Here is a 23,028-nt window from a genome sequence, read left to right on the forward strand (position 1 = left end):
CAACCCCGGGACCCTTGCTCTCCCACCCACCCCCTCCCCTCAGTCCCCCTCCCATTCTCCATGTCGGCTCGGAACAGATTCGCCTCCATGTGTCTCTGCGTGGTACGTGCCGCGGTACGGGCTCCGGCCCTGCTCCCCTCTCCCCAGACTCCCCAAATCTCAGGGTGCAAGCTTCAAGTGCTGTCACTGTTCCTTCCACTTGGCGCGGGGTCTCTGGGTTGCAGTGTCTGGTGGACAGATGCAGTGGGTCGCCCCTCCTATCATCATCCACTTTCACTCACACCCCTCTATTTTGGGGATTCAAGCCTCAGTTCCAGGTCATTCTGAGCAGCTAGTGCACCAGTTAGGAGGGCGCCAAGGGGGAAGGAACAACAGTGACCCCTAGGCCTTTTACTTGTCTTATTCCCTAAAATATTGGGCATTCAGACTTGGTCCCAATAGCATCTGAGCTGTTGGCAGGTTCGGGCCCTGAGTCCTAGTAGGGTAAAAGAGGGGATCCTCCTTTCCTGCTTGTCCTTCTTTAGCTGTCTTGTCATCTGTGACTGAGAGGTGCTGACCCTGATTCCCACCTCCCAGTATGCAATTTCCGAATTATGCTCCCCTCCATCTCTTCAGAAAATTTTCCTTTTATTTCTCCCTTTACTACATGTAGTTCAAAAATTTCCAAGGGCTGAACATAGGCCCTAACCTCCGTCAGCCACATTCTGGGAACTTTGTACCCTTTCCTCATTCCCTAATTGTCACATTGTCTCCCACTCTGGAGGAGCCTTTTCCTCAGTCCTGGATCACCCCCTCCGTGGGCAGGTGGGGCAAGGAGAGGTGTCTGCAGTCTCATTGTGATAAAAAAAATTACCTTTTTTCCCTCCAGAATAAACAATGAAATGTCTCTTCCTATGCCTCCATTTATGTGCACCCTGACATTTCATCATCATTCAGGAATTTTCTCTGTGAGGCGGGGGTGAAGATGGAGGAGAATTAGGCTCAAACCTCTCCCAGACTCTAAAACTTGAAGCTGCAACCCTTGGCCCCACCTCATTTATCATGCAGGGAATTGGGGGGCCTTGTGAAATGAGAGAGAACTGCCGCCTCCCTTTCTTCCTGGACCCTCCAGTTCTGGGTAAATGTCACTCGGCTCTTGCGCTGTCAAGGCCAAAGAGCACCTTTTCATGGTGTGGAATGAACAATCTCTTGCAGTTCATCAAATTCTGTTATCTAAGATGGCTCAGCCTTTGAGGAGGACTATTTAGCTTATACTCCCCCCTCCTTTTCCTTCTCTGCTTTTTGTGCCCATGGTATTGAAACCTGGAGCTCAGGATTCTCTCTTCAGGTCTGTGGACCAGGAAAAGAAATGTATCTTCACAAGCCCATATTTTCCTGCTTAAAGGCTCTTCAAATGTTTCGAGGTACTTCCCGATGTTAGTTGTCTCTCTGTCCTGGGTTTGAGAATCTTCATGTTGCCAGCACCATTTTTCCCTCCTCCTATTCTCTTACTGTATCCTGAGTTATAGCCAAAGTTGAGTTACATTCTCAACCTTGGTTCATCATCCTCAGAAATTTCAGAATCATACTCTAGTGTCAGGAATTCACCTTGATAAGCTTCCTCCAGTTGGATCTTGCCCTCCAAATGTTGGAGTACTCTCGGCTTCTTAGACACTTTTTTGAGAGGGAAATTCTGCCTTCTCTTTTGATCTATGTATACCGAGGAGTGTACTCTGTCTTCTCCAGTCTCTGAGGGAGCCCTGCATATGGTACCCTTCTCTTTCCCTGAGCCTGGAGTTTGGGAGGGTCTGCTTCTGTGGGGGCTGGCTCCTGAGGAGAGGAACAATGCGAGGGCAGAGGCTGATGTGGAGGACCCAGGCAGGATTGCTGCCCTTCACTGCTGTCTCCACCTGCCCTTTCTTCTCTCTCTCTCTCTCTCTCTCTCTCTCTCTCTCTCTCTCTCTCTCTCTCTGGCTCTCAGTTAATCTTGTTTACTGGTGTTCCTATTAAGCTAACACAGGAGGCCCTTGAGATGGCAGGTGGTTATTTGAGAAGGGAGTCAGGGGTCATGTTGGGTCTTTCACTCTAAAAGGCCGGAGGAAGACCAGGATTTTACTCTGAGGCTCAACACTCCACCCTCTTCCCCAGTCAGGGAACCTTGAACCTGGCACCCATTCCTGGCCCCCTCCTGAGCCCAACTGCCTCTGTCCTCCCCCTTCCTCCCTCATCCCCTTCTTGTACATCCGATTAGCTGCCTGGGCTGTGAGAATTTGTAGGGGTGGGGCCGGACTCTTGGGGCCCCTCTGCTGACTACTTGGGAACCAGTGGGGGCCTTTGGAGGAAAAGCTGGCTAGGTTTAGCTTTGTCCTGCCTGGGGAGCTGATGCCAAATACCTGCTAATTGAAGGGCCTGACTGTGGTCCCTGCCTCGGGCATGCAAGGTGCTGGAGAGCCAGTCTCATGGGGTAGAGGCTGTAGTGGGGCCACTGAGGCAATGAGAGCGAGGTGGCAATGGGATGGAATGGGTAGGAAGAGCAGTAACTGTAGCTTGGAGGAAGGAGCTTACAACATGGAGAGTGGGATTAAATAAGTATTGAGGGAAGTGGGATGAAGATGATGAGAGAAGCAAAGAATTTGGGGATGGATATGGAGAATGTGGGTATCACTGTCAGAGGGGCTGGAGCTCTGAAGGGATGGAGAGACTTAACTGAAGGCCTGGGAAAGGGGTGAAGAAACAGAGGCCAGGGGAGGGAGTGTGCTGGGTAGAAAGCTGGGGTCCTAGGATGTGAGGAAGAGTTGGGGGATAGGGCAGGGATTTGGGAAGAGATGAGAGATGCCTAAGCCTTGGCAGGAGAGGGTGGAGAGAGGGGAACCAATGGGCTGGAGAAGAGGGAGGGGGAGGAGCTGGTCAGGCCCCAAGGCCTTTCGCACTGCCTGGCTGCGGGGAGAGGAGGCAGGCAGCCCAGGAGCCCGAGGCACTGGGTTGGCCCCAGTGACACTTCCATCCCCGTCCTCAGAAATACCGCTATCAAGATGAAGACACGCCCCCTCTGGAGCACAGCCCGGCCCACCTCCCCAACCAGGTAAACGCCCCCGAGTTGGTGCACGTGGCGGAGAGGAACTTGTCCCACCTCGAGGCCGTCCACGGGGTCGTGGGCCACACCCACCTCTCCCCCCTCAAGGTAGGAGACTCAGGCTGCCCCTTCCCCAGTGTGGCCCTCGGAGCCTCGGAACTACGACCACCCCAAGGGCCGGTAGGGAGAGAGCCGTAGGTGGTGGGAGGCTGGGACTGGGGGTCTGGGTCTTGGGCTCCTGGGGCCTGGGGAAGGGGGTTTTTTGGGGGCTAGAAATACCTTGTTCTCACAGAGAAGAAACAGGCCAGGCAAAAGTGGGAGTGTGTGTAGAGCTTAAAGCCAGGGTGTGTGTGTGTGTGTCTGTTGTCTGTGTCTTCATGTCTTTGCACACATGTGTTGACATGTGTGCATCCCCCAGGATGCTCACCAAGCCCAGGGCCTCTTCATTCCTTCACACTTTCCACCTCTGTGTTCATTTTCTATGTCCAGAGCTCTATTCAGAGGTCCTGCTGCTCTTGTTTGCTCTTGTCCCTTCCCTGCCTCCTCCCCCCACTTCTGGCCCCTGGGCCTAGCTCTCCCTGTCCCCCTAGTCTCCAGCTCTTTCCATCTGTGTGGCCTAAGACTTCTAGTTGTGGGGCTTTTCTGCTTCTGTCCCCTGCCCCAGCCTTTGCTCTGCTCCTGTGCTCCTTCCCCTCCTCGCTGCCTTTCCCTCCCTGCTGGCTGGCTGGTTCTTGATGCTGTCTCTCTCTTCCTCCCACGCGCTCTCCTCCCTCTCCTTGATCCCCAGCTCAGGTCCTCTGTGGCCTAATCAGTACTATTCCTTGGCCAGCCAGCTCCCCCCCTCCCCCTTATCCCCTTCACTGTTCATCACTTCTCTCCTTTCCTCCCATGCCTCCCCTCTCTCATCCTCTTGGGCTCTCGCTTCCACCCAGATATTTTTTATGTACCCCATCTGTCCCATTATTATTTACCACCACTTGTTTCCCCTTCTGCTTTGTGCTCACATCAGATTTTCCTTCTTCAGTCCTGGGGAGGCCTTGTTTCTGAGACTTCACATTCTCTAGTCTACTTTTCATCTTCTACTTCGGTCTTCTCTTCTGGGGGCACATGATGGGGAGGAAAATGGAGAACACCAGGCAAACTGTGAGATTGAGGGTAACACTGTGGGGTCAGGGCTGGGGTTCCAGTATCCTGTGGGATGCCCTGGGAAGGGGGAGGTTGCTGACAGTTCATTAAGAAGATGGTGAAGAAGTTTCTGAGTGTAGGGATGAGGAAGCAGGGACTGGACTGCAGTGGGTTCTGGGGTGAGGAGGAGGTGGCTGACAGGAGAGGAGTTGGAGAGAGAAAGACCATACTCTGGCTTGTAGCAAAATGGAGAGACAACAGAAGGGTAAGAGATCCCGGGGCAGGGGGACATACTGAGATGAGACTGTGAAATCAAGGCAGCTCATTGAGAGGAAAGAAAGTAAGGCCCTGGAGATGGGGAGATGGTACAGAGTATTCCTAAGAAACTTGGGGGACTGCAAAGAATGAAGGAAAGAAGACTGTAGATGGGGCCATTTAGTTCCTGGGGAGGAGGAAGATGAGAGAAGGGACGCTTGAGAGGTGGCAGTTAGTACAGTGCTAGGGAGCTGGAGTCAGAGCTCAGGTAGTGGAAGGAGAGAGTGCTAGAGGCCTAAGCATGGAGGGAGGGCTCAGGACAAGGCCTGAGCTGGTGGACAGGAGAAATCCCAATTTTCAGAGGAGATGGGGAGTGGGTTGAAAATGAAGGATTGTGATTTGGGGATAGAATCTTGAGGGTTTGAACATGAAGTAAGGGCTGGAGTGGTGCTGATCTCTCTGGGGAATCAGAAATTGAGATGGAGGATAAGGGCAGGAGAGTAGTAAGGGATGGGGCTGGAGGGTGGGATAGGGACAGGGAAGCAGACGGAGAATGGTGGTTGGGGTTGGAAGATGTAAATTGAAAGGTGGAACAGTGATGTAGATGGAAGATGTGGGATGACGTAGAGAGGGATGAGAAGCAAAGAAGATTGTCCTGGATGAAGGATGGGGCCCGAGGAGGAGGATTCTAGGATGGGGATGGGAATTGACCACAGCCTCTGGAATGAAGGATGGACATGTGGATGAGATTTTGGTGTCAGTGACTACTGGTTGCACAACAGCATTTGAAGGCTCAGAGGATGGTGTTAATAGGTTTATGGGTTTGAAATTTATCATACAGCTTGAAATTGGTAATGTGTAGTACTGAGAAACAGCAGGAGAGAGCAGAGACCCCTTTGGAGGGGGAGAAGGAGGAGTCTGGGGAATCGTGAAGACTGCTTCCCTCTTGGTAGGCTCTAAATAAATATTTGTTTAAGGAGGCCATAGGTTGGGGATCCTGGAAGGAAGCTCTTGGCAGCCTCTCCCCGTTACCATGGAGATGTGGTTTTCGTTGCCCTGGCAATTGGGGAAGCCCCTAAGACCAGCCTAAAGCTGGCCCCGCCCCAAAGTCTAGAGACCTTGCTGCTTCGAGGCAACGTCAGGGGCCTGGGCACGCCCCACTTTAACCCTTTCGTGAATGACGTGGGGAAAGGAATAGATGAGAGGATAGGACCCGGATGTCTTTCACCACTCCCCCTCCTGACGTCCTTTGCACTGCGTAGGGTGAGGGGCGTAGCAAAGGAAGGAAGGGTGGTTATTAAGGATGCACTGCGCCCATCAACCTCTTCAGCCTGGACTTCTCTCAGCTTGGCTAACGAGGGGGTGGGGCCCAGGGCAGGAGAGGCAGGGCTACTAGATCCCTTCTGACTTGGGGAGTCTGGTTACCCCTAGGCCACGCTCCACCCACCTCCTGTTGTCCTGACGACAGGGCCTCCAGGAGGTGGGTCTCCCCAGGCCTTGGCTGGGCTTAGATACTGTTGCTAGGCAACAGGGTCCCTAGAGGAAGGGGGTGGATTGGATGGCTGGTGGGCGACAGGGAGGGAGGGGCCTGCATCTGGGGGAACCCTGGATTCTCAGGGCCCAGGGTTTAGAGCAAATGTGTGTGAAGATGAGGGGCAAAGCTGAGGGAGAGTTATGAAGGTGCATGTGGGTGGATAGGGAGAGGGATGGCGGCAAAAACGGGGGACAGGATCCGGTGGACATAAACCCTGGGGTGTATGTGTAGCACATAAGGCATGCAACACCATGTGGTGTTACATCCGGTGAGAGGTTACCCCCTCAGCCTGTCCTGCCCCCCACTCTTTACCATCTGTTGCTCCCCCATCTGGCTGTCTAACTTCCAGCTTCAGACACCTCCTTCCACATTCAGGGGCCCTGGGCTGGGCAGAGTTAGGTTCACGCACATGTGCGCGTGTGCGTGTGTGCGTGTGCGCGTGTGTGTGTAATACAGGTTGAGGCTGGGTTCTTGAGGGACTCTTAAGGGTAGCAGAGCAGGCTTGGTTAAGAGGTCGAAGGTAGCCAGCCTGGTGAGACTCTTGGTTACCGACTCCTTCTTGAGCCAAGGCTCAGGAAGCTTTTCATCTCTTTTTTTCCTCTCACAGGCCAATTCTCCCCCTGTGATTGTCAACACAGACACCCTAGAAGCCCCGGGATATGTGAGTTGTTTATATTTTGGAGGCATTGCAGAAAGAGGGAGAGAGGGAGAACCTGAGTCCCAGCAGTAGGGGAGGGGTAGGTTCTCAGGTGGGAATGTCTATCTCACTGTTTCTGTTTCTGGTCTGTGCTGGAGTTGCAGGTGAATGGGACCGAGGGGGAAATGGAATACGAGGAGATCACATTGGAAAGGGTGAGCAAGCTCCTCCAACTGAGGTCCCCTTTGTTCCCTGTCTGTGCTTTTCTCTTTGCCCCTGTTTTCCAGGTGGCCATCCTATTAATCCTATCCCTTTCTTCTCTGGTCACAGATCCCCAATTCATTCTCCTCCCTACTCACCTTGCCAAGAGTGGGCAGTGAGAAGAGCTGACCCTCTTCCCCTCCTTCTTCCCAGGGTAACTCGGGTCTGGGCTTCAGCATCGCAGGTGGCACCGATAACCCGCACATTGGTGACGACCCGTCCATTTTCATCACCAAGATCATTCCCGGAGGGGCTGCGGCCCAGGATGGCCGCCTCAGGTGGGAAGAGGAGACAGGGGTTAGGATGCCAGTTCCCTTGAATGGAAGGGCCAGGGCGGCAGGAAGCTCCTGGCTCAGGCCTGCCTTGCTGCCCTCAGGGTCAACGATAGCATCTTGTTTGTAAATGAAGTGGATGTTCGGGAGGTGACCCACTCAGCTGCGGTGGAGGCTCTCAAGGAGGCAGGCTCAATAGTCCGCCTCTATGTCATGCGCCGGAAACCCCCGGCTGAGAAACTCATGGAGATCAAGCTCATCAAGGGGCCTAAAGGTAGTGATGCATTATGTTGCCACCCTCATGTTAACTGTCCCCTGCCCAAGGCCTGTTTCTCAGGCACCTGGGCACCCACCTCTGCCCTTTGCTCTATCCAGGTCTTGGCTTCAGCATCGCAGGGGGTGTAGGGAACCAGCACATCCCTGGAGATAATAGCATCTATGTAACCAAGATTATTGAAGGGGGTGCCGCCCATAAGGATGGGAGGTTGCAGATTGGAGACAAGATTCTGGCGGTGAGGACCCTTATCACTTTTCTAGCCTACACTTGGGTCTCACTTACTGGCCCTGAGCAGACCCAGGCTTCCTTATCAGCTCACCCCCAGTGCCTCTGTCTTGAGGCTGTTTCTGGCTCCGTCTGAGCTCTGCTTCCCTTGACCCCAGGTCAACAGTGTGGGGCTGGAGGACGTCATGCATGAGGATGCTGTGGCAGCCCTGAAGAACACGTATGATGTTGTCTACCTAAAGGTGGCCAAGCCCAGCAATGCCTACCTGAGTGACAGCTATGCTCCCCCAGACATCACAACCTGTGAGAGCCCTCCAAATCCCAAAGCTCCCCATGATCCATCCCAGTTACCTCCAAGACATCCCCAGTGACTGTTCCTCTTTAGATGCTCCTTGTGAAATAGCTACAACTTCTGCCACTTCCTGTGGTTGAAGAGTAGATGGATAATTGATTACTATAGAAAAACTAGAAATTATTATCCTCAGTCTCTCCCCCAGAAGGCACAAAGCTTGGTAGGTTTTATGGCTAATTTTATCAAATCCTGAAGGAATGGATTATTCTTATGCTCTCTCTGAGTATACGAAAATATAAAAAGTTTTACATTTCATTTTATAAGGACAGTTCAAATGGTCACAAAGATAACATAAAAAAAAAGTATAGGCCAGTTTTGCTTCTGAATAGAAATGTAAATGCTCATAATAACATAGCAAATCAGACACAACAGCATATTAGGGGAGTAACATTTCACAAAGTAGGTTTTGTTTCAGAAAACTATAGGTAGTTCCATAGTAGAAAACCTCTTCATTTGATTCATTGTAGGAGAAGGTTGAGGAAGAAAAACTGTAAGTTCATTTCAAATAGATGTGGGAAAGACATTTGATGAAATTCAACATCTATTTTCAGATATAAAAACTTCATAAACTAGGAACAGAGGCATTTTCCTTAATATGATGAAGAGTAGTTATCAGAAACCAACAACGGACATTTTCTTTTCTTTTTTTTTTTTTTTTCGGACATTTTCTAATGATAAAATCCTAGCAATGTGTCCATTCAGTTAGGAACTAGGCAAGGATGCCCCTTATTACTGCTGTTATTCTACATTGCTTTAGAGCAGGTTTTCTCAATGTTGATATTGTTGACATATTTGGACTCTATAGTTCTTTGTTGTGGGGGGTTGTTATGTGCTTTGTAGGATGTTTAATAGCATCTCTGGCCTCTATCTGACGACAGTGGTACTCCTCTCTACCAGTCAGAACAACCAGAAATGTAAATGTCTATAAATATTGCCAAATGTACTCTCAGAGGGGAAATTTCCCTGCTTAAGAATCACTGCTTTAGAGATTTCAGGTAGTTGTAGTGAGGCAGGGAGAATAAATAGATGTTACATTTGAAAAGGCAGAAACAAGCTTGTCTTTACTTATAAATACTATTGTCTATCATTTAGATTAAAATCTAAATGAATTAACTGAAAAACTTAGAAATAAATGGAAGGTTAACAATGTGGCCATATGTAAGAAAAATAATATTAGTAACTTCCCAGCAATAAAAAAATATAATAGGTAAAAAGATTCCTTTCACCATAGAAAAAAACTCTATAACATTCTTAGAAATATGAACTTGACAAGAAGTCCATAAGATTTATGTGAAGAAAATGAGGAAACCGAAGGACACAAAAAACTGGAAGAAATGGAGAATCACGCCATCTTTCCGGATGGAAAAACTTAGTATGCTAAAGATCTCAATCCTGTCCAAATGAATTTGTACATTTTATTCAATTCTAATCAGAGTTTAATGCTCCCACCCGCTAAGGTTTCCCTGGAAACTTAGCAGGTTGGTTCTAAAGTTCAATTGGAAAAATACATTTGGGAGAATATCTAAGAAATTTTTGGGAAAGGATAATGAAGCATGACTACCCCTATGAAATAGGAAATTGTACTATGAAGCTATATTAAAGTCACTTGATAGTATTTCTAAGTACTGTGACCTACCAGAAGGAACCTTAGCTCCTTGGAGAAAGGGCCGATTCCAAATTTTGGGCAAGAAATGTATAAGATGAGCTCATAACATCTTTTGTACTAGAAAGGAAGGAATATATCTAAGGCTGCTAGGGTCATGTCAAAGACACAGGAGCCAAATAAAAGGGGCTTCTCATGGCCATTCAACCAAAACTCATTAAATGTGTTCAAATCTATGAGATCATAATGGTACTTCAAAATAATAGGTACCTTTGGAGGATGCTAGGAAACTTGTTCATTCTGAAAACTGGCAAATAAAGGGAACGAGTCAAGCATTTATTCTCTTTTTCCTATACAAACTGCACTTTGAGTAACCAAATAATTGATGTGGGAAAGTTCTTTTTTATAGAATTCCTACTAATAAATATTCCTTTCTCTAAATAAATAAATAAATAAACAAACAAACAAACAAATAAATAAATAAGTAGAACATCACTATTTTGCTCCCCGCCCAGTGAAGTATCAGAACCAGGCAGTAATCACCAATAGCTGCTAAAACTTAGGTGAAAGAGTGACAACACCTGAGCCAACCAATTAGTCTTACTAACAGAAAGACAGCTACACATTGTTGTACCCTGTTGTGATGCAGTAGAAAGTACATAGCACCATCAATGTAGTATTCTTGCCAAAAAATCGAACTCGAATCTGACTAAGTCTCTAGTATGGATTATCAGTTCACAGGAGATACAGAGCAGGGGCACATGTTAACACCACAGAGATGCAAGCAGTGATTTCCCTATTAGAATTTCTCTAATAGAAATGTGGAAAATTCTGTTAGACAAATGACCTCAGTTTTTCAAATGGATGGAGAAAATAAAAAAAAAGATGAAGTGGAAATTTATAGATTGAGATTTGAGAGATGCTGCAACCAAATGAAAATGCTAAAAACCTGGTATTAATATTCCCCTTGACTTCATCATCTAGCATATCTAGGACATGAAATCTCATTCATTTTCCCCTAGGATAACCAACCCCTGATGTCACCTGTGAATTCCTGCTCCCGACATTGCTGTGATCTGACACCCCCCCCCTTTACCACCCACCCTAGTGTCTCTGGCAAAATAATTTCCCTTCACCCAAGTTTGGCTTTTCTGGTTCCCTAGGGAGAAAGTGGGATAGTGAGTTCTAGTACCTTCCATGCATTTCCATGTCATACTTTCTCTCATATCTTCCCTCAGCGTATTCCCAGCACCTGGACAACGAGATCAGTCATAGCAGCTACCTGGGCACTGACTACCCCACAGCCATGACCCCCACTTCCCCTCGGCGCTACTCCCCAGTAGCCAAGGACCTGCTGGGGGAGGAAGACATTCCCCGAGAACCAAGGAGGATTGTCATCCATCGAGGATCCACGGGCCTGGGCTTCAACATCGTAGGGGGCGAGGATGGTGAAGGCATCTTCATCTCCTTTATCCTGGCTGGGGGCCCTGCAGACCTCAGTGGGGAGCTGCGGAAGGGGGACCAGATCCTCTCGGTGAGAGAAGGCCAGCCTGTGCCCACACCACCCCCACCCCTCTGGGCAAGGCCCAGGGCTCTTGGGCAGGAACTTGGGTAGGCTGGAGCCTGGTCCTTTCCTCCCAGCGACTCAGCCTTTCATCTTTCTTGTAGGTCAATGGTGTTGACCTCCGCAATGCCAGCCATGAGCAGGCTGCCATTGCCCTGAAGAATGCAGGTCAGACAGTCACGATTATCGCTCAGTATAAACCAGAAGGTACCAGGCCTGAAGCTCCCCCTCTCATGGGCTAAGATATCCTCAGAACTCTGTATCCTCAGTTCTGAGTTCAGTGGGGACAGAGGGAGGGTGGTAGTAAGATGGATCCAGAGCTCAGGAACTTTGTCCTTCCTCAGAATATAGCCGATTCGAGGCCAAGATCCATGACCTTCGGGAACAGCTCATGAACAGCAGCCTGGGCTCAGGGACTGCCTCCCTGCGGAGCAACCCCAAAAGGGGTTTTTACATCAGGTCAGATGCTTCCTGTGTTGGGGACCTCTTCGTTCTGTGACTTCCACCCTCAGCCCCCAGCCACCACTTCCCCCTAAACCCTGCCTAGCTCCCACTCCCCATCCAGGCCTGACACTCAGCTGGTATTCAGAGGCTCAGCTGCACAGGTTAGCATTTTGAAATACTCCATATCAGTTGGAAAATAGCCTTAGCCTCAAGTATCCTTACTACCTTCCAGCTCCTGGTCACCCTGATACTTCCTCTAGGACCTCCCAGCTGCCCCACAATTTGTTAATTCAAAAGTTAATGCCTGGCAGAGCAGGGGGCCCCTAAGTTATTCAGAATATTGCCCCAGCCTGCACATTCCTCTGGGATGGCGTAGCCCAAGAAAGGTAGACCACAGCTCTCTCACGTCATCCTTTTTTCCTCTAGTGGCATTTTGATTCCTTCTCAGGGCTCCTCCCATTGGCTTCTCTTTCTCGTACTTCCCAGGTGTAGGCACTGTGTCTTATACTTCTCTTCCTCTGGGCTCCTGTCCTCTCAAATGGCCCAGTCTGCTGCTCCACTCTGCACCTGTCTCTCAGAGCTGTCAGCTCTGGCCTGGCCTCTTCCCAGAGGTCGATACATGCAGTTCTGGCCATCTGCTTTCTGGACATGTCCACTGAGATGTCCCACAGGCACCGCACATTCAACACATCCCAAACTGAGCTCATCTTTCTCCTGTGTACTTGTGCTCTCTGTCTTGCTGAATCAGTGTTTTCTCTCTTGCTGAATGGCATTACTATCCATCTGCCCAGACACCTGGCTCAAAGCCCTTTCCTCCCTGCTGGGGTCTACTTGGCTCCCAGGGTTGGTCAGTTCTGACTCCCAGATGATGCTAGATGACCCTGACATTTCTTCCTGTCTCACTCCTCTGCTCTTCATCTTTGCTGCCAGTGGTCATTCCTCCCCTTGTCCTGACCCCAGGGGTAAGGGCTTATTGACAGGGATTTGATACTGATAAGGGTAACCAGAGGTAACCAGAGTCCACAAAAAGTGATCTCTTTTTTTATGAATTTGAGCAGATTCCAGGTTACCCCTGTGACCGTGATGAGCATGCATGTTGCAGACTGCTTTCTTGGGAAGATGGTGTTCTAGATCTTATCTTAGAAATTGTACTGAATCAATAGCTGGTCTGATCACTTACACAGCGTAGACTGGATGACAATTAATAGTTGTGGCAATTATGTGTAATAGTAGAGCTTTTGGTTCCCAGACAGTTCTTGGGTTCCTCGGAATCCATGGCACCTGTGGGAGTGCCATCAGCAGCTGTGCTTTGCTATAGACCCCTGGCCCCGAACCTCTGGGCTGGGTCTCAGGGTGGCTGGAGTCCTCAGCCAGGCTCTGACTTATGGTCACCTGCCTTCCAGGGCCTTGTTTGACTACGACAAGACCAAGGACTGTGGCTTCCTGAGCCAGGCCCTGAGCTTCCGCTTTGGGGATGTGCTGCATGTAATCGATGCCAGTGATGAGGAGTGGTGGCAGGCGCGGCGGGTCCACTCTGACAGCGAGACCGATGACATTGGCTTTATTCCCAGCAAACGGCGGTGAGGCTCCCAGGGCTTTCAGCCTTCTTGTCACAGGCACTAAAGCCCCCCAGATCCTCATGGGGGGCAGCCAATAGGGGGTGGGTCTGCCCTCTGACTTCTTGGGAGTCTGTCTGCTGGTCATCCTGAGCACTATGATTCCCATGAGCCTTTGGGGCAGACATGTCATTTAAGAGCACAGGGGCCCAGGGATTGCTGGGAGGTGGGGGTATCAGTTGGTCTAGCAGGTAGGGGCTGTGAGACCCCTCCCTAGGCATTTCTCTATACCCTCCCCCTCTATATTTCTTACAGGGTTGAGCGAAGGGAGTGGTCAAGGTTAAAGGCCAAGGTAAGTAGAAGAGGGGATGAGCTTGGGCAAAAGGGTGGAGGACTCACTTAACCAATCACATGGCCCACACTTTTTTCCTAGGATTGGGGCTCCAGCTCTGGATCACAGGGTAAGTAGGGTCAGTTTGGGAAGACCTGAGGTGAGAGGAGCCCTGAGCTTCTCTTGATATCTTCAGGAAGGCTACGTGGGGCCTTAAGTCCCCTGTCTCAGAGCCCCTTGCAGACGTACTACCTCTTACTAGGTCGGGAAGACTCGGTTCTGAGTTATGAGACGGTGACTCAGATGGAAGGTGAGCCCTGCCCCCTGCCTTGGCTCAGCCCTTCCTGCTCCTTAGCTCTCTTCTCTGCTTGAGCTGGCTCTCTTTCCTCAGTGCACTATGCTCGCCCCATCATCATCCTCGGGCCCACCAAGGACCGTGCCAATGATGATCTTCTCTCTGAGTTCCCCGACAAGTTTGGATCCTGTGTTCCCCGTGAGTGCTAGGGCCTAGGATGGAGAAGGGAGGTGGGGACAGGGCCCATGGGGGCCATAAGCAGAGCCACTTTTGGGCATTGGGGTGCAGGAGGACATTGGGATTCTTGGAAAAGGGGTGCTTCTCAGCTGTTCTCATGTTCCATAGTTGTCATTCGAGGCCAGAGACTTGGAGGACCTAGAGGGTGCTGGGAGGGTGGTTCTGTCCCTCTCAGTCTTGGTCTCCCCAGCAGTCCCTTCTGCTGTAGAACCAGCTGAGCACTCTGGGGAGGGGGCTGACATAGGCAGCTTTTGTGCTAGAGGGATGGTGGTTAGATCTTTAGGGGGTGGGGTGACTTCCTGGCAGATACAACACGGCCCAAGAGAGAGTATGAGATAGATGGCCGGGATTACCACTTTGTGTCGTCCCGGGAGAAAATGGAGAAGGACATTCAGGCGCACAAGTTCATTGAGGCTGGCCAGTACAACAGCCACCTATATGGAACCAGCGTCCAGTCTGTGCGAGAGGTGGCAGAGCAGGTAGGACCCAGCGGGCACCCTGTCCTCTTCCTCCTCCCCTCTCCCCACCCCATGGCCTTCCTCCAGCTCTCTCTAACTCTCTTTCTCTCTGTCTCTTTCCCCACTGGGTCTCGACTCCGTTCCTCCACCTACTTCTCCTCTTGGGTAACTCTGTCTGACTGCCTGCTCTCTTGTGCCCTGCCCCCCCTGCCTGCCTCCCTCCCTTGCTTCCTGACCCCAAACTCCGCATGGCCATCTGGCCCTTCTCTACTCTCCTTCCCCCCTCCTTACCCCATTTCTCCTCTCTTCCTGTGGCCTTGCCCTTGGTGGGTTGGCCTCCACCACCGCGGGCTCTCTCGTCTGCCTGACTCCCCTCACTTGTTCCTGGGGTCTCTACTCCCCTCTCCCACTCCTCTGCTACCTCCTTTTCCATGCTGTCCCCTCCACCCTGCCCTCTTTCCCTCCATGGCTCCTTTCTCCATCTGCCTCTCTTCCCTCCCATCTGTCTCTCCTTGTTCCTTCCATCTGTCTGTCCTCTGTCCGTCCTCCCCTCCCTCCTCCCTCTATCCTACTTCCTTTCTCCTTTCCTTTGCTTTTTTACCCCATCTGTCTGGACCCTCCTTCTATACCCCCACCCTCCTTTGCCCTTCTTGCCTTGCTCTGCCCCTTCTTTTGGGCCCCTCCTTGCCTGTTCCTCACCCCGCTCCATCCCTCCAACCCTCTACTCCTGTGCTGGCACCTTCCTTTGCTGTGTGCCCATTCCCTTTTTCTCTCTGTCTTTCACTCTGTGTGTCCCTCCCTCCTTTCCACTTTGACTCTCTCTACCCATGTGTCTTTTGACATCCATGTCACTTCCCTTTTGGCCAACCTCCTGTACCCTGCCTTTCCTTGTACTGTGTCCTGCCCTGGCACCTCTGTCTGTCCTTTCCTGCCACCTGCTTGTCCCCCTCCGCCCACCCTGCCTACCCTCAGGGGAAGCACTGCATCCTCGATGTCTCAGCCAATGCCGTGCGGCGGCTGCAGGCGGCCCACCTGCACCCTATCGCCATCTTCATCCGCCCACGCTCCCTGGAGAATGTGCTGTGAGTATGGTCTCAGGAAACCTCCCCTCCATTCCCCCACACCTCTGGCCCTGGGCCGCAGAAGCCTTCTGTATTGAGCTCTCCCCTCAGAACCCTGGACAGTGGCTCCAGCAGCACTTGAGGGGGATCTGCACAGAGAGCTGGAACCCAGAGGATGCAGGGAATCTAAGGCTTCTCCCCTCTTCTTCTTCCTTGGGCTAGGCAGGACTACAACTCCCAGCAGCCCCTGGGGGTACACACTTGCTGGGATGAGCCAGGGTCTCCAGGGCTGTTGGGAGTTAGAGTCTGAATCCTTTCACTGGGGCTTGACGTCTGGGAGGATGAAGTTCTGGAGAGGTTCCTGGAGTGGCCATACCTGGCTGGGGTGGGTTGCATGTGGCGGGGGTCATCTGTGGCCCCAGATGATATTGGGAATTGTATTTTTTGCTTCGTGCTACAAATGAGAAAATACTGGTTGTAATGTAACATCCCTGGATGGAGTTGGTAAAAGGCAGGATGTAGCTCCTCACCCTCAGGTCTGTATCTCTCTCATTCTCTACAGAGAAATTAACAAGCGGATCACAGAAGAGCAAGCCCGCAAAGCCTTTGACAGAGCCACCAAACTGGAGCAGGAATTCACAGAATGCTTCTCAGGTGAGGCTACAGAACATGATGCACCTTTGCTCAGATTTAAAAAAGGAAAAGGATGGTAGCAGAGGAATGGGAGAGGGGAGTGGAGACTGCTGGGTTGATGGTTTAGAAAGAGATGCCCCTTTTGGGTGAGTGCAGCCCATGGCTTATGGCTTGGAAAATTAGAAAAAGGTGCTCCTTTCTCTGGGCTGGTGCCAGCCTCCTGGCTGAGCATCTGGCCTCACTCCCTACTCCACCCACTCCCAGCCATCGTGGAGGGTGACAGCTTTGAGGAGATCTACCACAAGGTGAAGCGTGTCATCGAGGACCTCTCAGGCCCCTACATCTGGGTCCCAGCCCGAGAGAGACTCTGATTCCTGCCCTGGCTTGGCCTGGACTCGCCCTGCCTCCATCACCCGGGCCCTTGGTCTGGACTGAATTGCCCAAGCCCTTCACACCCTCAGCCTCCCTCCCACCCCTTATTTATTTCCTTTCTAACTGGATCCAGCCCATTGGAGGGGGGACACTCCTCTGCATGTATCCCCATACCCCAGAACTGGGCTCCTGAACCCCAGGAACCTGGGGTCTGGGGGGAGCCGGGCTCCTGGTCCCTGGCCCTTGCTCCATAGGACCCCTTGCCCCTGCCCGCCCCCAACGCACACACGAACCCACTGGGGGCCAACCCTTCACCCATCTCCCACACACATTCCCAGAAGTCAGGGCCCACCTCAAGGAGCACCCTACTGCAGGGATGCAGGGCCACAGGCCTCCTCTTTCCTGAGGCAGGGTCTGGGGTCACCCCTGCCCACATCATAATTCCCCATGTCCCTTGATTTCTCATTTATTTATTTTTAATTTTTTTTCTTCTCAAAGGTGGTTTTTTGGGGGGATAAGTAGGGGACTCCACTGTGAGCCCCCTGCCTTCCACATGCCCCCTACCTTTTTTCTTTGCTGGTTTGCATGAGTGGAAGGTCTAACTGTGGCTTTTTTTTTTCCTGGGATTTTTTTTGGGGGACAGGGGAGGGATGGGTGTAGGGAGTGGGAATGTGGGAGGGAGGGTGGGTGGGCAGGGGTTGGGGTTGGGTGTCCAGGGGAAGACTGGAAATGCTGCCGCCTTCTGCAATTTATTTATTTTTTTCTTTTGAGAGAGTGAAAGGAAGAGACAGATACTTGAAACCTGGTGTGTGGCCTGGTTATTTGGGACCCGGGTGAGGAGGGAGACAGGGTGGGAGCATGGGGATGGGTCTGGCAAAGTCAGATCCTTCTTCACCACTCCCCCCAAAAGATAGAGGGGCCTGAAGGGGCCTTGGAGGGAACTTGCAAACCAAGGATGCAAGGTCAGTAGTGAGGAATGGGCTTGGAGAGGCTGGAGCTCTGTCTAAGGTCACAGACAGACCCAGAAAGAGGGCAGAGCTGGCATAGGTCTCTGCAAACTTAGCTCAGCCCTGATCACTCCCCTGAGCTGTCTCGCTCCTGTTGGGCAGCATGATGGTCTCCAAAGGAAAATACAGAGGAAACTTTCTTTGTTCATGGAGTTGTGGACAGAGCTGGACTCTGGCAATGACCTTTACAGAAGTTTGCTGATAAGAAATGCTGTGTAAATATTTATTCATTGGATTTCTTTATGCCCCATCTCTATAGGAAAGATTTGAAGCAGTTTTGCAAATAATAAGTATAGGAAAGTAGAACTCAATACCGAAGATGAAAATAGGAGAAACCGTTGCTATAGCTATGAGGGTAAATATGATCTCTGAGTTTCCTCGTAGATAAGGCAAAAAAGGAAATGGTTCATTACATACATGTATGTGTATACACACACATATATATTTATATGTTGTTGTTATACATAAAAAATTCTAGTCTTATTAAAGAGCCAGATTTTCCTGGCCCTAAGTCCTGACTGAATCCATAGCAGGATTCTTCAGATCCTGCTACGTAGAGTATTGGTTCTCAGCTTTCTTTCTCCTGCTGTTCGTGTGTTTGACAGGCTCCCACCTTGAAGGCCTCAGCTTAGCACAGATGAACTTTTGCTGGTACCAGCTGTGATACCATCCTTTCTTCCTCTGATTTAGGGAAAAGCTGCTGGTGGAGGTTACTGAGTTGTGAGTTATGGTTAAGTCCCAAACAGTGCAAAAGGGAAGTTTTTACAGCCACCCATGACAGAAGTTGAGAGTTGGATGCAAAAGACCACCCCCCTAGGGGCAGCAGTTCTGGGGAAGGCATGGCTGCTTCAGTCTAAACTGATCCAATGATAGAGGCAGAGATCCCTGGAGGTGTGCACCTAAACCAGTGGTCCCCTATGGGCTCCCCTGAATGGTTTTCTGTGCAGTACTCTATCCAACAGAACCCAATCCAGGGGGTGGCACACAGGGGTCTGCATTTCAGGAAACCTACCAGGTGATTCTGATGTCTTGCTGGGTGGAGAAGCACTGCTTCCCAGGATGTTTTTCAAATAATCTTCTTAGCTTGGTTTTGTGTAGGAGCAGGTGGTTTGAGGATGTGCGGATGTTTTCTACCATCAGCTGAAGGGAGAAATCTGAGCTGAGGAAAGTGTGTTCAGGTAACGTGTCTGGCCCTAAGGGGTTAAGGAGAGTTCACTGAGAAGAGGTAAAATCACCTAGTTCTGCATGCATTATTTTTTAGATTACAAAAGTAATACATGTACAAAAATTCAAATAAATGTAGAAACATATATGGCTAAAACAAAAATTCCCTCCCCATTTCATTCCACGTAGACCTCAGAGTGAAGCACATTAGCTGTTTGGGATGTGTTCTTCCAAATCTATAAAGCTCGTCCCTGGCCATTTTAAGAGACTGTGCTTGAGTGGATAGGTAGACTGGGGTTCAAATCCTGACTCCTCCTTCCCTCTCTGTTTCAACAAATACTTATTTGGATCTTCCTTGGTGTCAGGTAGTGTTTGAAATGCAGGGAATGCAACATTCCTGCCCTCAGGGAACTTGGAGTCAGTCCAGTGGGGACAACAGACTGTAGGAAGCAAAGGCATGCTGATAATTGAAGATAATGATGGTGCTATAAAACGAAAGTGCCCGCTGGTTATGTGTCTCTACTAGTTTAGAAGGGGTGATCAGGGAGGCCTCTTCTTGGAACAACATTTGAGACTTGAACAATGAAGAAACATAGGTGGGGGCGTGTGCCAGGTAGAGAGAGGAATAGCAAGGTAGGAAGAAGTTTGGAATGTCAGAGGACGGAAGAAGGACATGGGTGCAGCAGGGTTGAGGCAGGGAGATAAATAGGAGCTGGGTCAGAGAAGTAAGCAAGGCCTGAGGACTTCATGTGGATTTTTCAAAAAAGTACCACAAAAAGCCCTGTTCGAGGCTGTAAGAAGGGAACGACTGGGTTCCTCCCCACCCCCTGTTGTGCTGGTGGAGAAGGTACTGCAGGGAGCAGTAGAGAGCCAGCCCGGAGGTGCTTTTGAGGCTAGGATGAGAGATGTGACATCGCTGTAACTGGGCAAAGAACTTAACTCCTCTGAGCCTCAGTTTCCCTAGCTATAAAATGAGAATGATAATTGCTCACTTTGCTGGATTCCTGTGAGGAATAAAGGGGATAATCCATATAAAGGCTTTGGCACCCTGCCTGGCACACTTAGAAAATGGTAATGATTCGTGCCACTGGCCTCGTGGTCTCGTCTCGGTTACTGGGTAAACTTGAAAATTAAATAAAACTTGGAAACGTTTGGAGTTTTGAATTTTTCTAAAAATTTTACTCTCTAAATAAAAGTAGGAAAGAGGAGCAGAGAGGGTCCTGGGTCATAGAATCCTGGTTGTCTCAAAACTGAAAAGTAGGGGTGTGCCTGGGGTGACAGCGGAGTTGGGGAGGAGAGAGCCAGGAAGAAGGGCCCTACCAGAGACAGGGCACTCAGACCCTGCCGGCTGCAGGGAGCAGATACTGAAGCTTTCGGGTGAGTTTGGGTTCCCATTTGGAACCTGTGTGCAGCAGTCATCCCCTCCTGCCAGCCGTGGGGAGCCCCCTCTTCCCTTGCCACCACCGGCGCTGAGCCCTCCAGCCCTAGCGCACCTCCTTTAGCCTCCCCTGCTTCATTGCCACCCAAGCCCTGCTCATCCTCTCCTAGGTTAGGGCAGTTACAGGTCACCCTCAGCGCTGAGCCTTCTCTTTTCCCTTCTGCCCTTTTGTTTGGTCACCTCTTCCTGAGGTCTGCTGGGTGCCCTGGAGGAACGAGGTATAGTCCCAATCTCGGGATCTGGGGCAAGAGTGAGGCAGGCCCATTCCAAACATAGTTGAAAGTGCTCTGAGAGGGTAGCCAAGGGCTGAGGGAGCTCAGAACTTAGGTCGTTATCTCTATAACTCAGACAATAGCCCAAGGCCCCAGTTCTGTCCCAGAGAGGTTGCTAACCACCCTCTGGGATGTGGGGAGAGACATCCACTGCTCTCCTGACCCCAACCTTCCACTTTCCCCCTACTCTACGTTCAGTGGCTCTCGAAGTCTAACTCAACTCTTGGTCATGCTGCCAGTGATGATAAGAATGAAAATAGGTAGCATGTGCTGAGCGTTTAGTATGTGCCATGCACTACACTAACTGCTTTTCACTTGTTTTCTCACTTAACCTTGACAATAATTTGAGACAATGCTTGAGACAAGCATTAAGTCCACTTAATGCTTGAGACAAGCATTAAGTCCACTTTCCAGATATGGGCAAGGTGAACTCAGATCTGTTTGATAGCAGCCTTCAGGCTCTTTCTGCTGTACTAGTTTTCGCTTTTTAACATCCTTCCTGGGGACCTCCAGCATCCTTCTCAGCATTCACACACACATACTCTCTTCACCAGCCTCCTCAATGTTCACCAAATGCTCAGGCTTCTCCCTGCCTGAAAAGCACTTTCTTCTTCCTGACTCATCCTTGTAGGAGGCCTATCCCCCTCTCCTTGGCAGTCTTTAACCTGGTACTTGGGTCCCCAGAACCGACCCTGAAGGTCACCCCCACTTCTCAGCTTGTGTGATTGGTAGTACTGGGACTTTTTCTTCTGCTTCTCCCAGTGGCAGGGGCTCTTCCTGGGCTGCTTTCTTCCCACTGCGCCCTCTCACTGGGTGGAGCTCATCATGGGCACTTTGCCACACCGGGGCCACACCCAAGACTGTACTTTCAGTGTCTCCAGCCCAGAAATCTCTGTGGACTCTAGACCAATCTCCAGCAGCCTTCTGGACTCTGAGCGGGTGCACTGCTGTCTCCCTCCTGCCCGGTCCCGTTCCCCCTTACTTCACATTCAGCAGCCACCAGGTCTACTTCATTCCTCTGCCAAGTTCTGTCCATATGACCTTCCCTCTTGGCCTCAAGTCTCACAGTTTCTCACTGACACCAACCCAGTAGCCTCCTGACCTAGCTCCCTGCCTCCCCGCAACCCACCTTTGACCCATTACCTACCCCAAGGCCAGACCATTGATCAGCTTACAGATCCGACCTCACTACTACCCTGCCTGCAACTCTTCCTGAGCCCTGTAGTCTGTAAGTGAGTCTTTAACTTTGCTGTTCAAGGGCTCATCAGTGAAACGTTTTTGGGAGTGTATTCCCCAGAATATATTCACTTACCTAATAATTTTATACGTGTCGTAGCCAGCATAATGACCCCTGACTACTCTCACCCCCTGTTATTCATACCCTCGTGTAGTTCCCTTCCATGCTGAGTAGCCCGACTGTGTAACCACTAGGCTATTGTGGAGATGGAGCATTACTTCTGAGGGTAGGTTGTAAAAGAAATTGCAGCTTCCATCTTGTGCTCTCAAATCACTTGCTCTGGGGGAAGCCAGCTGTCATGATGAGAACACTCAAGCAGCCCTGTAGAGAGGCCCATGGGATGAGAAGCTGAGGTTTCTTGCCGATAATGGCCAGCACTAACTTGCCAGCCATGTGAGTGTTGCCTTGGAAGCTGATCCTCTAGCATCGGTCAAGTCTTCAAATGAAGTAGCACTGACTGATAGTCTGACTACAAGCTGATAGACTCTGAGCCAGAACCAACTGATTAAGCTGTACTCAGATTCCTGACCCTTAGAAACTGAGTGAGATGATAAATAGTCGTTTTAAGATGCTAAGTTTTGGAGTGATCATTTTCCAGCAATAGATCACTAATACACATGGACCACTGTACACATCTATTATGTACCTTATAAAATATATTCCCAAGAAAAGGGATAAAAATAATGTATATAAATGAAGATCTAATGTTTTCTTGCCACATTAATGGATGATCTTGTGACCCCCTGGGGTGCATGTCCCCCACTTTGGAGACCTCTGCGCTTTTGAATGCCATTCAAAACACCTCACCTGGAGATTCAAGGCCCGTCTCAGGGTGGCCCAAGCTACCTCTCTGGCCATTTCTCTTCTGCTACTGTTTCCTCTCCCTAAGGTCATTCGCTTATTCCCACTGATAAAATCCTACCTGTTCTCCCAGGCCAACATTACAGACCTCTTCTAGGAAGCCTTTCTCGATTGCCCTGGAGGTGGGGTTACCAGGTTTGGAGCCCAGCCTCTTGGTGTGCATTGCTCTCCACACTCAGAGTGCACTCAGAGGGGATGAGTTTGCTGTGTATGAAATGTGGCAGGCAGAGTTCTCAAAGTGGCCCCCAAGATTCCAGTGTCATCTCTGGAACAGGTGAATATGATGAGATATCACTCTCACAATTATATTATATATAGTTAATCATATATGATTATATATACAGCAGGTCCTTGAATAATGTTTCATTCAATGTCATTTTGTTATAATGTTGATGAGATGCTACAAGAACTTAACTCTTGTTTATATCAATTAGCTTACGGTAAAATTGGTTTCTTTACACATTGTTTAAAGTTGCAGAACCTATTGACATTAAATGGGAACTTA

At 50.2% G+C, this 23,028-nt stretch overlaps 1 protein-coding gene across 12 annotated transcripts in view; it reads left to right on the forward strand.

The window, feature by feature from the left end:
- Window positions 1–17,345, forward strand: part of DLG4 (discs large MAGUK scaffold protein 4) — a 22,410-nt gene extending 5,065 nt beyond the window's left edge. Inside the window, exons 2-20 of one of the 12 annotated variants that reach the window (XM_023530382.1) lie at window positions 2,996–3,160; window positions 6,574–6,627; window positions 6,759–6,818; window positions 7,018–7,142; window positions 7,241–7,410; window positions 7,512–7,648; window positions 7,797–7,941; window positions 10,832–11,127; window positions 11,262–11,364; window positions 11,502–11,616; window positions 13,005–13,181; window positions 13,473–13,509; window positions 13,591–13,618; window positions 13,751–13,798; window positions 13,880–13,981; window positions 14,327–14,499; window positions 15,451–15,560; window positions 16,102–16,193; window positions 16,437–17,345. In XM_023530382.1, the coding sequence (XP_023386150.1) occupies window positions 2,996–3,160; window positions 6,574–6,627; window positions 6,759–6,818; window positions 7,018–7,142; window positions 7,241–7,410; window positions 7,512–7,648; window positions 7,797–7,941; window positions 10,832–11,127; window positions 11,262–11,364; window positions 11,502–11,616; window positions 13,005–13,181; window positions 13,473–13,509; window positions 13,591–13,618; window positions 13,751–13,798; window positions 13,880–13,981; window positions 14,327–14,499; window positions 15,451–15,560; window positions 16,102–16,193; window positions 16,437–16,543 (2,244 nt within the window). In that variant the 3' untranslated portion in view covers window positions 16,544–17,345. Of the gene's footprint in view, window positions 1–2,995; window positions 3,161–6,573; window positions 6,628–6,758; window positions 6,819–7,017; window positions 7,143–7,240; window positions 7,411–7,511; window positions 7,649–7,796; window positions 7,942–10,831; window positions 11,128–11,261; window positions 11,365–11,501; window positions 11,617–13,004; window positions 13,182–13,472; window positions 13,510–13,590; window positions 13,619–13,750; window positions 13,799–13,879; window positions 13,982–14,326; window positions 14,500–15,450; window positions 15,561–16,101; window positions 16,194–16,436 lie in introns of those variants that run through there. The other 11 variants (XM_023530383.1, XM_011359669.2, XM_011359671.2 and 8 more) reach the window with 11 other exon arrangements.
- Window positions 17,346–23,028: the final 5,683 nt, after the last annotated feature.

The sequence above is a fragment of the Pteropus vampyrus genome, unplaced genomic scaffold (assembly GCF_000151845.1).
Source record: "Pteropus vampyrus isolate Shadow unplaced genomic scaffold, Pvam_2.0 Scaffold50, whole genome shotgun sequence".
Classification (NCBI taxonomy): Eukaryota; Metazoa; Chordata; class Mammalia; order Chiroptera; family Pteropodidae; genus Pteropus; species Pteropus vampyrus.